The sequence below is a fragment of the Sorex araneus genome, chromosome 6, assembly GCF_027595985.1.
Source record: "Sorex araneus isolate mSorAra2 chromosome 6, mSorAra2.pri, whole genome shotgun sequence".
Taxonomy (NCBI): Eukaryota; Metazoa; Chordata; class Mammalia; order Eulipotyphla; family Soricidae; genus Sorex; species Sorex araneus.
The window spans coordinates 71,109,556-71,123,213 of NC_073307.1; the positions used below are offsets into that span (position 1 = coordinate 71,109,556).

At 35.2% G+C, this 13,658-nt stretch overlaps 1 protein-coding gene across 5 annotated transcripts in view; it reads right to left on the minus strand.

The window, feature by feature from the left end:
* Window positions 1-296: 296 nt before the first annotated feature.
* CNTN1 (contactin 1) overlaps window positions 297-13,658 on the minus strand; it is a 336,636-nt gene continuing 323,274 nt past the window's right edge. For all 5 annotated transcript variants that reach the window (XM_055143917.1, XM_055143916.1, XM_055143918.1 and 2 more), the window contains one exon: window positions 297-2,652. In XM_055143917.1, coding sequence (XP_054999892.1) covers window positions 2,576-2,652 — 77 coding nt within the window. In that variant the 3' untranslated portion in view covers window positions 297-2,575. The remainder of the gene's footprint in view (window positions 2,653-13,658) is intronic.

Genomic DNA, 13,658 nt, shown 5'->3' on the forward strand with positions numbered 1-13,658 from the left:
GTGGCAGGAGAGAGCCCGCCACAGCTCACTGACTTGTTTCTGAATACACAGTCCCCAAACTGTTTTCGCCAGGTGATCTTATTTCTGTATGTGTGTGTACACGATCGTTCATATTTGCTTATGTGTCTGTGTTTTTATTTTTGTGTTATACTTTTGGTTGAACCATTCCAATGTTGAACTTGTGCTTATTATTTTTCTTTTTTGTTATCAAAACACCTGGCCCATTCCACATTATTGAGCTTATGATAAGATTAACAGAAATTAAAATTTCAATTTTAGGTAAATCAAAAGAAAAGTTTTGGGTAAAAGCAAGATATTTATTTCTTTATTATTTATTTTCTGTTTTTCATTCATAAAAGGACAAAACACAGTCCTATACTACTCCTTTGAAAATGATTTAAAAAAATAAAAACAATTAAACATTTATCAGTATCAAATAAAACTATAGTCACCTTTACTAAAATACAAAGGAAAACATATGTGTAACTGTATAAAGTTTAATTAAGAATCATGTGCTTTAAAGCAAATGGTACATTATTAGTGTGACAGCAGTTTTAAACTGATAGTCCCGTCAAATTGCACAATAGGATGAGGAAATGAAAAGCCTAAGTCATCAGTATGAGATTTTAATCCACCTATTTCTACCAAAACTTAAAAAATAAGCAAAGAACTTCCAAAATCTGTTTTGTTATTACCTTTCAGAACCATTACATGCAAAATCTAACCAGCTTTGCTCTTTATTACCATGTATCCTAAAATAAAACAAGCATGCATTTGGCAAACAAATTTGTTGATTATATAAAAATGCCCAACATGGGTTACATTGCAAAAAGAAAATCCCAAAGTGCAACAATGAAAGCACAAACATTTGTACAGAAGACTTATAGAGTATTCATTTCCCTTAAGTATGAAAAGATTTTTGTTTCTTTTTCAAATAAGTAAATTTTTCATGAGTACTGGTAACACCTTAAGATTGCTGACATTTCTTCACTAGGAAATCCATTTCACATATTTTTAAACGTCCATTTTATAAACTAATGAAATACTTATTAATATTTTATAATGAAAGTTCTAAACATTTACACATAGATATATATAGTACAAAAATTATAAATTAAATAAAGGGGGATAAAGTAGTAATAGATCTGTTTTGTTCCCTATAAATATTTCCTATGAACCTATAAGGTTCCTTTCTATAAAGATATACTCTAATTGACTATCAAGTGTGTGCTAATAAAATAGGATTAACCTCTTAAATCACAGACATTGCACTATTTCATGAGCCAGTTAATACTTTATATTTGATTTTTTCACACCCATACTCAAACACATTTCCATGCATACCATGGAGAATGAAGAACTTTGCATCTTCCTTTTGTGACTTGTAAAAATCAAAAGCACTAACACTTAGGAAACACCATTGACATTATTCATCTCCATTTTGCTTTCCAGTTTTGCATATTCTACAAAGTACCTTTAGAAACATTAATTTGGTATTTTTAGTCAGTTTTCATTATTGCGTTTAATTGAGAAATGGGCTTAAATTGAACTTTAAAACTAAGGAGTACCATGGATTTTTCAATCAATAGATGCTTGCTTGATCCCACGCCTATAGAAAGGTATAGTTTCCATAGAAATGCTCAAAATCAAACAGTAAAATATTCTGATAACTGATATTCACTTAATTGCCCAAATTTCAAAAATACAGCCACTTCTCAATTAAAAACTTAAGAAAATGGAAGCACTTGACTTTTCAAAATTCATACATCCACATATGAATAAACAGGATGCTATGATATTCTAGACAATAATTTTATTTTTTAGGGACTTAAATTAATAATAAATAAATTAAATAAAAGTAGAATGGAATACAAACGTGAAAAAACTTTATATGCCAGGTTAATTTTATGATTAAAAAGCTAACTGAAAAGTTTTACTGGTTCTGAAAATGAAATATTTAGAAAATTACTTACTTTGAAAATAAAAACACTCATAGTAACTTCTGGAATTTGGTTTTCAATATCCAAAATATTTCAAGGTAGTCATAAAATTATATTTGTAATGGAATTTGCATCAAAAATTGTTATACTCTATTTTTCTTTCAAGAAAATTCAAAATGTCATGAATGACAAGTCATTTAAAAAGTACGTACACAAGGCCCTAAACAGAGAGAATCATACTAGAGACTGTATTACTATTACATTTACCACATAAGAGCAATGTTTCAACCTCTATTCTAATTCACAACTTATTAAATTTAAAGCACCTGTGTATGGTGATTTGACTTTCACTCTACAGCCTATAGAACTGAACACTGTAACTTGTTCCATTAGATTAAATCATGCAACTGTCACAGAATCAGGTTAAGTGGTTTATAAGGCATATTGGAACAAGTTAAAATAATTTTAGATTCATTTAAAAGTTTATTCTTTTTTAATAAAGAGTTCCTGAATGCCTCAATCATTATTTTTGGATAATTAAAGCAGAATATATTTGGCTAGGATGGAGCCGCAGTAATTGTTGTAGTCATCACAGGGACGAGATTTTCCTCTGAGCTGGATTGAGAACACCACATTCAGAATTCCAAATAGATAATTAAGCCAAGGAAAGGCATGAGCAAGCCAAGAATACCTGGTGATAAAGTGGATACACCTACAAAATAAAAAAAAAAAGCAGATTATTTTAATGAATCAGTTTAACATTTGTTTGCTTTGGTAAAGAATATATCATGTAAAAAAATGCAAAAAAAAGATAAAAAACGAACAACACAAAAGAAACAAACAAAAAAAGAATATATTATGTAGTCTGAAAGTAAAGAGGGTTTAATAATGAAAAAAGATCAATAACAGAAGCACAAACCAGCACAGCTTTACTTTTATTCTTATTTAAGAGAATTGGACTGTTTAAATATCACTTTCAATTAACAACATCACAAATTTTTGTCCCGTTTAGTCCTATGAACCAATACTCCTAAATTCCTATCAGAAGATAAAGATATTTAAACAAGGAATACATATTTTATAAATTGGTAAAAATAAGAATGCTGTTTTCCCTGTCATCAATAATACTTTAAAATAATTATTGTTAACATAGTTTGTATGTGTGTGGGTGGGTGTGGCCTCCGGGGTGGCATGTCCAGAAAACTTACCCAGGTAACTGCAAGACCCTCACTCAGCCAAGATGCACCCTGTGAGCACCCAGGCCAGAGGTGATCCCTGCAAGTTTTAGGACCAACCACATCAGCAGTGGGACTTTAATCTGGCTCAGGCACCAATACAGCCAACCCCCTAACAGGTAGAGTGTGGAAGTGGGCGTGGCCTCCGGGGAGGCGGCTGCTCATGCCAGTTGCAGTTATTTTCCCCTTTCCCAGCGCTTTGGACTCACATCAGTCTCTATTAACCTAATTCTGAGGAGGACAACCCAGCTGTCATAAACACATTGCGCCAATAGTTCACTAGCCTAAGCTCTGCAAAATAAATGTGAACACAGAAACTGAACAAATCTAATATACGAGAACACATCCTCTGGAGTTGCACTAGACATAAGTCACAGAGGAGCACCAAAGAGGAAGTTAGTATTCTAGAAGGGGAAAAAGGTGACCACCTTCGACCTAGCTCATCCAGAATCCTTTCTCTCAGCAAGAGGGGGACACTGATAGTGAACAGCTGGGGCCCACATCCGTACTACCACAGCAACATGAAGAAACAGTGCAAATCTCCACCATGAGGACTGGATGAAGAAAAAAGCCCAGAATCCTCAATAGGGAATATTGACAAATAAAATCTTGCTGATAAAGAATTCAGAGATTCCTACCACAGAGACTGGCACACATCCAAAAGAACAAAAGCAACTAGTGTTGGCGTGGATGTGGGGAGAAGGGGACTCTCCTTCACTGCTGGTGGGAATGCTGACTGGATCAGCCCTTTTGGAAAACAGTATGGACATTTCTCAAAGAATTAGAAATTGAGCTCCTATTTGATCCAGCAATACCCTTCTGGGAATATACCCTAGAGTGCAAAAAAAGTATAGTAAAAATGACATCTGCACTTGTATGTTCATTGCAGCACTGTTCACAATAGCCAGAATCTGGAAAAAACCCAAGTGCCTGAGAACAGATGACTGGTTAAAGAAACTCTGGCACATCTATACAATGGAATATTATGCAGCTAGAAGAGATGAAGTCATCAAATTTGCATATAAGTGGACTGACATGGAGAGTACCATGCTAAGTGAAATGAGTCAGAGAGAGAGGGACAGACAAAGGACTGCACTCATTTGTGGAATATAAAGTAACATAATGGGAGACTAACACCCAAAGTAGTAGAGATAAGGACCAGGAAGATTGCTCCATGGCTTGGAAGCTGACCTCACATGCTGAGGGAAAAGGCAGCTCAGACAGAGAAGGGACCACCAAGTAAAGGATGCTTGGAGGGCTTGCTTGGGATGAGAGATGCGACTATAGACCGAACATGATGGCCACTTACTACCTATATCGCAAACCATAACACCCAAAAGGAGAGAGAGAGTAAAAGGGAATGTACCTGCCACAGAGGTGGGGGGGATGGGCTAGTAGTGGGAAGGATACTGAGAACATTGCTGGTGGAGAATGGGAACTGGTGGAGGGATGGGTACTCGATCATTGTATGATATCAAACTACCCTGTTTGCTTTCAAAAATGCATTCCAGAAATGTTTTTGATATCTTTTCTGTTTTCATCTTTGACGCACTGATTGTTTAATCGAGAAGTATTTTGCAGTTTCTCTTTATGATGTATTACATTTTGAAAGCATTATGGTCTGACAGGATAGTTGATATTTGTTTTGTTGATTTTATGGAAATATGTTTTGTGACCTGTACATGGGCTACCTTTGAAAATGTCAAATATGCATCCTCTATATATCTGCTAGGTCCACCCATCTCTTCCATTTCATTTTTCAATGCCAGTATCTTCTTGTTGAGTTAATTACCCATCAGTATTAATACAGTGTTGAATATCCAACCTCTATTATGTTGATTTCAATATTTTCTTTCAGATGTATTTGCAGTTCTTTCAGGTATTTTGGTGATCCATCAATAAATGTATTTATATTTGGGTGTGTGAGTTTTTGATGTATTAATTCTTTGATAAATAAAACTGATTATTCCTGTCACCTGTGTCCGTTTTAAAATTGAAGCCTGTGTTGCATGATATAAATATTGCCACACATGTCTTTACAATGGAATTATTTGGCTATAAGATTGTTTTATAGCCTTTGGCTTTGAGCCTGTATTTACCCTGGATATTAAGATATATCTCTTATAGATGACAGAAAATTAGATTAATTTTTCTGATCCATCTGGCTACTCTGTCTGTTGACTAGTGATTTAAATGCAATAACATTGAAAGTTAAAACATAAAGAAATTTTTTTCTTTGGAGATACGCAGACTTTTATTTGAATCCAACAGAGTACTAGTCATGTAATATAATTTAATCAAAATATGTCATCATTTTGTACTAGTTATGTGTGTTTATGATTATCTTGTCTTTTAAATAAACCCTTTTATTCCTTCTTGCAAAACTCTGCATGGTTATGAAGTTTTATTGCTGTGCTTGTCCATGAATCTTTGTATCATTCCTTCAAATTGAAATAATAATCTAATTGGGTATTCTTGGTGAGGTATTAATTTCATTGATTTTTTTCCCCTTTAACAATATCCTGCCATTTTCTCCTGGTATCAACTCTGATTCTACTACTTTCAATATTTTGTCTCTGTCTTTCACTTTTGCCATTCTAATTATATATGCCTTGGAATAATTTTATTTGGGACAATTTTGACTGGGGCCTTTTGGGCCTCTTGGATCTGGGTGCATGCAGTGCTCATATTTGTGCAATTCTCCTTCAGGTTTTCTTTAACTAGTGAGTCTTCATCAAATTCAACTTCTTGTTACCTGGATACATATGCTCATGATTCTTATATTGCTTTGTTGAACTCATCCCATATTTCTCTGGTGTGCTGCTTATTTTCTTTCAGGTTTTATTGCATCTTTTGTTATTTTGCATCACATCTTGGAGTGAATCAATTTTCTCCTCAACTGTTGTGTTACTTTCCTGCTGAGGCCATCCACTGAGTTTTATTTTTAATCTCATCTACCATACTCTTCAGTTCCCTCACTTCTGATTGTAGTTTTTCCATTTCCACTATGATATTTTCTTATTTCATTTTTCTTTAACTTCATTAAACATTCTCATTAAGGTGTCTCTCAAGTTATTATCTGGGAGGTTATGGAGTTGGATGACACTGGTTAAGACCCGTAGAGCTTTCCAGGCTATTTATCTTCACTCATCAAGCTCACTGAGTTTCAAAGAAGCTTCCCTATTGTGACTAACTATCTGAGGGAGAATCTTTAGAATTCACCTTATGGGAGCTCTCTGCAGAGAGAAATGCAATGAATTTCTGTATGTTGATTTGTAGCCTGACATTTTACTGTATCAGTTTAATTCTACTTTTCAAATCTGGACCCCTTAACATTTATTTCTTGCCTAGGTGCTGTGGCATGGACTTTCAATACTAAGTTAAATAATGTCAGTAAGAGGGGGAAGTATTGTCCTGTCTGATGTTAGTTGTGGTCTTGAGGTATTTAACTTTAACTATATTAAGGAAAGTTCCTTCTGTTCCCATTTAACTAAGAAAAAAGCTTATAACTATATCACGGTGATTCAATAAAATTTAAAAAAAAGAAAAAAATTAGTAAAAAAATAAAAAGATAAATTTGTCTTGTAAGTGGCCAGTCAATTTTAGTTTGAACTGAGCCCCGCCAGGAGTGATCCCGAGTGCAGAGACAGAAAGAAAGTGAGCACTGCTAGATACGGCCAAAGAATAACCCCCTCCCAAAAAAACCCTTTTAAAAGAAATTGGTATTAGAGCTTGTGGAATGTTTTTTTCTTAATCCAATGTTATGATTATATTATTTCTATCTTTACTTGTGTTGATAGGGTGCAATAACATAAAAGTAAAAACTGCTTTAACTTTTACCTAAAATAACCATAAAATGAATAAAAAATATTTTTGATATGTTTTCAGGGCTGGAGTGATAGCACAGTGGGTAAGGTGTTTGCACACCGTCGGCCTGGGTTCGATTCCTCTGTCTCTCTTGGAGAGCTCAGCAAGCTACCAAGAATATCTCACCTGAACGGCAGAGCCTGGCAAGCTACCCATGTCGTATTCGATATGCCCAGAAAAGTAACAAGTCTCACAATGGAGATGTTACTGGTGCAAATCGAGCAAATCGATGAGCAATGGGATGGCAGTGATACAGTGATGTTTTCATTGTTATAAAATGTCAACAATAATATTTTCTTCATTTCCCCCTATTTGTTATGTTAATATGATTATGGAAATTTTCGTGTGCTATTTTCCTTAATTCTTATGATTCTATGTGAAGTTTATAGCAGAACACTTATTTACAGATGAAGTATTCCAGACTAAGATTTGCTCGCCTTCCACAAGCAAAATTTAAGGATTGAAATAAACACTGGGTTTAAATCCTGTGCTATTTTCTCTACCCCATAGTAGCTGCATTTTATATTCATTATTAAATCTAGAGAATGCAGTGAACCTTAATATATACACAACATATTATTCTTTAAAATTTATTTTTTATTGAATCACAGCAAGATACAGTTACAAAGCTTTTGAGATTGGGTTTCAGTCATACAACGTCCAACAATTATCCCATGGACCATTCATCCTGGTCTTTGTTTCTAATATCCTTCAGTGTCTTAAAGGTGTGCCAATTTCTAAACCTCTCCCTAGCCACAATTATCCTATTCTTGTACTTATGGTGATTAGGTACACAGCTATCCTGGAAACTTACTGAGGGCAAAGCAGAAATGCCATTTAATTAAAGATTATCTTTTAAAAATTATATAATCTTTAGAGTAAATTCTGAGGATTTAATAAAATAATTCAGTAACTGCTGCCAAAGCTTTTTAAAACTTTATCCTTTTTCTTTCCTCACTCCCATCTCAACTTGGAAGGCCACTCTTGGTTAGGAAAAGCTAAAACAAAGCTGGTCTGAGCCTCGAAGTTTTGAAGAGTGTAATTTGCAGAGTGTGACAACCTCTGGGAGAATCTGTCCCCTACATTCTCTTGGCTGTGGTTGGGCAAAAGTGGAACCGAAAAGAACACTTCTGCATTACTAAGGGCCAGGCCACTGAAGAGACAGTACCAGCTAGAATGTGCAGGAGAGCTCTTATCAATCTCCAGTCTCCTTGCTGTTCACTACCAGACTAAAAATACATCCCCAATAATGCTTCTCTGCCATTATAACATATACACAATACGTGTTACTCAATTGTGCATGCTCACTACTCTCCCTCAAGAATATGCATGAGTTTTCTGAAATGCTAATAGAATATGAATATGTTGTCACTTATCTTTGCTGGGCATAAAACCATTTGAAGTTGTTCTCCTATGCTATTGATTATATGCCAATAAACTTAAGTTGTTTTCATGCAAATACAGGAACCTTTCTCTATTTATATTTTTTTCTGCATAGTTTTTTCAAGATATGTACTATGAAAATAATGATATGGTTTGATCATGTCATTACTTTGTAAATTACAAAGACAAAAAATCCAATTTAAGTATGAGTGAAGTGACTATTTCTTTACTAAAGCAGATTGCTTCTGAATATATTTCCATATTTTTTTTCAAGCAAACTTTGCTTCATATATCCTATAATTCAAGATATCAGTAAATAGTGGTAACTATTTTCACTTTATTCAGAAACTTACAGGTAACTATATTCTATGAAATATTGTTTATTAAACTTGATAACTGCTTTCTAACATGTGTTAACATTTATCTAATATTACTTAAATTTAAATAATAAATTTAAATATTTATTTAATATTTAAAGACTCTACCAGTAACAATTAGCTCTGTCAACTCTCAGAGAATTACTATAATGATACCACATGGAGGATGTTTATTGGGCTCAAAGAAATGATGGCATAAGAAGTCCGTAGATCACAAGAAATTACATGTATGGGGAAGGTAGGGGGTTAGAAATGAGAAAACTGCAATAAAAAATAACAGAAATCAAAGTATGGTAGGTTATACAAAAATGCAAAAGAAGGTCTGAATAAGAAGTAGCTAATAGATTGAACTGCTCCAAGATAAGAGGCAGAAAACCTCTAGAAAACACTAACAAAGCAGAGAATTGGGTGAGTTCAAGAGGAACAATATAAGGATCATTGGAATCTATGACTAACAGAAAGTTCACTGAAGAAGCATCATAAAGAAGTCATAGATGAGAATTTCTCAGACAAAAGGGTTTCTTAACCCCATGGGACTTAACGTGATGAGTGCCAAGCTGTCAACCTCAGTGCCACACTTTACCCAGGACACTCTTGTCCCCAAAGCAACAGGAGCATTTGGGGGCCTGCTGAAAGTGTATGGCTGCTAATGCAGCCACACAATACTGTCATTCCTCCCCCACATTTTACAGAAAGTACACATTGGACTTTGGTGGTAAACTCACATACGAGGTCGACATAATTCAATCCCTGGCACCACATATGGTTCCCTGAGCCCTGGAAAGAATTATCCCTGAGAACAGATTCAGAAGCAAACCCTGAACACTGCCGGGTGTGACACAAACAGAAAAAAATAAATAAAAATGATTCCTGGAAACAAATGAGAATGGCAGACATAAACTTCCAGAACATATGGGACATAACAAAAGCAGTGCTAAGAAGGAAATTTATAACAATACACATGTTCATTAGGGAGCAAAAGATGTGCTGCTAAGTTACTTAACTATACAGCACAGCATCTAGAAAATAACAACAAATAGAAACCAAAGCAAGCAAAAGGAAGAAAATATAAAATTTGGAGAAGAAATTCATGAATGGAAACATAAAATTACAATCCAAAAGATCAATGAAATCAACAGTTGGTTCTCTAAAAGGAAAAACAAGATTTACAAACATTAACTATACCCACAAAGAAAGAAAGAACAAAAACCCTCGTAAACTGAATCAGAAATCACACAACACATGCTACAAAAATTCAAAAGATCATTAGGAACTATTTAGATAATCCATATGCCATGAAAGTGAAGAAACTAAAAGAAATGGATAAATGGATAAATGTATTATGTATTCCTATAACATAACAAGGTTGAATCAAGACAGAACTCATGAACAAACCAATTACTACTAAAGATATTGAAGTAGTACTCAAAAACATTCCCCCAAACAAAAGCCTGAGTACAGAAGGATTCACTTGTAAATTCTTACACCCTTTACATAATACCTCCTACAAGTCTTCTTCAGGCTCCTTCACAAAGGTAAATAACCAGAAATTCTCTGAAACAGCTTTTATTAGTTAAACATTACTCTGATACCCAAAGCAAAGGAAAACTTTACATCTGTACTCCTGATGAACACTGATTCAAAAAACTTCAAAAAAATATTAACAAACTGAATCCCACAATATATTAAAAATATAGGGGCTGGAGTGAAAGCACAGTGGGTAGGGCGTTTGCCTTGCACGCAGCTGACCCAGGTTTGATTCCCAGCATCCCATATGGCCCCCTGAGCATCGCCAGGAGTAATTCCTGAGTGCAGAGCCAGGAGTAACCCCTGCACATCGCTGGGTGTGACCCAAAAGTAAAAAAATATACATACATATATCATATACACCATGACCAAGTAGAACTTATCCCAGGGATACAAGGATATTTTAATATATGCAATAAAATCAATGTAATTTTCCATATCAATACAAGGACAAGTAAAAATTACATGACCATATAATCAATGAGAGAAAGCATTTGCTTTCAAAGACTATCTTTTTAATATAGGTTTCCAAAACTGGAATACAGCACCATATGCAGCTTTTCTGGGGGGAAGTAATTGACTCACTGCTTTAAGCATTATGGAGTATCAAATCCAAGATAACAATGTCATGTTTATAGTTTGTAATGATTTAAGCTGTTTAGCTCAACAATAAGGATTTAGGCCTTATTTGCATTTGCCTAAGAAAATATTCTTTACAAATGGTCATGCAATTAGTCAGAGAGATAGTACAAAGAGATAGGCTACTTGCTCTGCATGGGGCCAACTTGGATGCAATCCCCAGCACTACATATGATGACCTGAACACCACCAAGAGTGATCCCTGAGAGTCAGCAGTAAGCCCTGAACACTACCAGGTGTGGCCCCCAAATGAAAATAAAAATAAATGGTCACATAAAATAAAAATATATTTTAAAAATAAACCTGTGTCTACTAACTTTGAGTCACAGTATTGTGTTTGGCATAGTCCTTTGACTGATAAATTCTGCTTTCAGTTTCTAGGTATATGTTGATGATGTTCTCTATTACTTTATACAACAATGTAGCACTGCACTGTCCTGTAGCACTGTCCTCCCATTGTTCATCAATTTGCTCGAGTGGGCACCAGTAATGTCTCCATTGTGAGACTTGTTGTGACTGTTTTTGGCATATCAAATACGCCACGGGTAGCTTGCTAGGCTCTGCCGTGCAGGTGTGATACTCTCAGTAGCTTGTCCAGCTCTCCGAGAGGGACGGAAGAATCAAACTTGGGTCGGCCATATGCAAGGCAAACGCCCTACCCTCTGTGCTATCACTCCAGCCCAAGTGTAGTATAAAACAATAATCCTTTTAAATATTCTTCTTTTGAAACTAACTTTGCATCTTTCTTCATAACATTTCAGTGTTCTTTAAATTTCTATGAAAATTGTTTCCAACTTATTTTCTACTTGCTCCTATTTGTTTGTCTGTTTTTGTCTTTAAGTTTTGAATACTGACAAGGAAATACTTCAATTTTGATCTTTTGACAATATATTTCTTCTTATTTATTTGGATGTTTACTCTTCAAATAAGACCATCCCATACATAAAGTGACAGATTCTGATCACTTTGATAAGCCATGTAAAAGTCATTTTGTTAGCTTATGGGTAGACTTTTGATTCTGTTTTTGACAATATAAGAACGATGTTTCTGAGAGTCTTTAGGAAAGACCATTCATTTTAAGATAAAGCTTTACAAAGTCCAACCATTTTCCTTGGATATTACTACACGTGTATATAATAATTTCAAGTACTTGAGGCAGCTATCTTACAACCACAGGGAAGACAAATCTTAGTATAAAACTGATTCTGATATATGCGAAATGGAAAAAGTAGGTGGTGTAATTGATTCTTAATTTTATTTCTGAAGCACCACATGACTAAAGACAACCTATCCCTAAAGCATTTTTTCCTTTTGTTTTTTGGGCCATTGTCAGTGTTCAGAAGCTGTTTCTCATGGTGATCAGGGGACCACATGGTCCTAGGGAACTGAGCCTCCTACATGGCTAGCCTGTACTGGGACAGCAGAAATATCGTCCTGGCTCCTCTCAAGTAATTTTGAGTTGCTATGATTTATGATGGCTAAAAATATCCTAATAAACAATGCTTAGATACTTAAATTATCTAGCAAAAAACCTTCTTTCTTTTGATATTCTATTGAGTCAAACATGTGTCATCTCTGGGTAACTGTAACAACCATCTGCTATTTTGATTTTGTATTCAGGTTAGTATGGTCTTCAGATAATTATGTAATGACTCAAACTGGTTCTCTGACAAATGTGTTATCTGTTCTTAGGTGTGGTTTTCAGTTTTGTTAGATGAAATTTTTCTTAAATATATCCAATCTGCTATGAACTCCTATTTTCTTCCATTATTTATATTCAATGGATTTCCTTTCTATTTAACTAAACCCTTAGTTCTGCCAAAAACACTCTTTCATACCCTTTATCAAGGTAACAAAAATGTTGGATCAGAGCCAGAGTGACATCTCAGCAGGTAGGGTGCTTGCCTTGCACACCACTGACTAAGGGTTGACCCCCCCAGCACTAAGTATGGTCTCCTGAGTCCACCAGGAGTGATCACCCACAAGAGAGCCAAGAGCAGCCCCTGACCAATGCCAAGTGTTGCCCTAAAACAAACACAAAACATTCAGGTTTCTTCTAAATTAATCCTACATATAAGTTCTTTTTACTTCTTTTACTATAACTACACTAGACATGCTGATTTTTATTTATTCATTTATTTATTTATTTTCTTTTTGGGTCACACCCGGCAATGCACAGGGGTTACTCCTGGCTTTACACTCAGGAATTGCTCCTGGCGGTGCTCAGGGGACCATATGGGATGCTGGGAATCGAACCTGGGTCAGCTGCGTGCAAGGCAAAAGCCCTACCTGCTGTGCTATCACTCCAGCCTCAAGACATGCTGATTTTAACTACAGTTGAACTAACATCAGAATACTTCTAATAGCCTTTAAATTTCCAGATATTCACAGATTATACTCACTGTTCATAATATTTCAATTACCTTTTAAAGAGAAGCTAGAGTGAAACTTGAAAAATATCAGCCTGAATATATCACTTTTATCTTAAAATGTGCCAGGGGGCTGGGAGAAAACTGAAAGGGCTGAAGCACGTGTCTTGTACACATGAGGCCCAAAGTTTGATTTCTGGCACCTCATGCGCTGTGTAGAAATGAAGGACTCTGTACCACTGAACTGTCTGAAGAACTGGTACCACCATAACTGGTGTTCAGGACTAGGAGTACATCCCTTGGGAGGTTACCATCACCCCC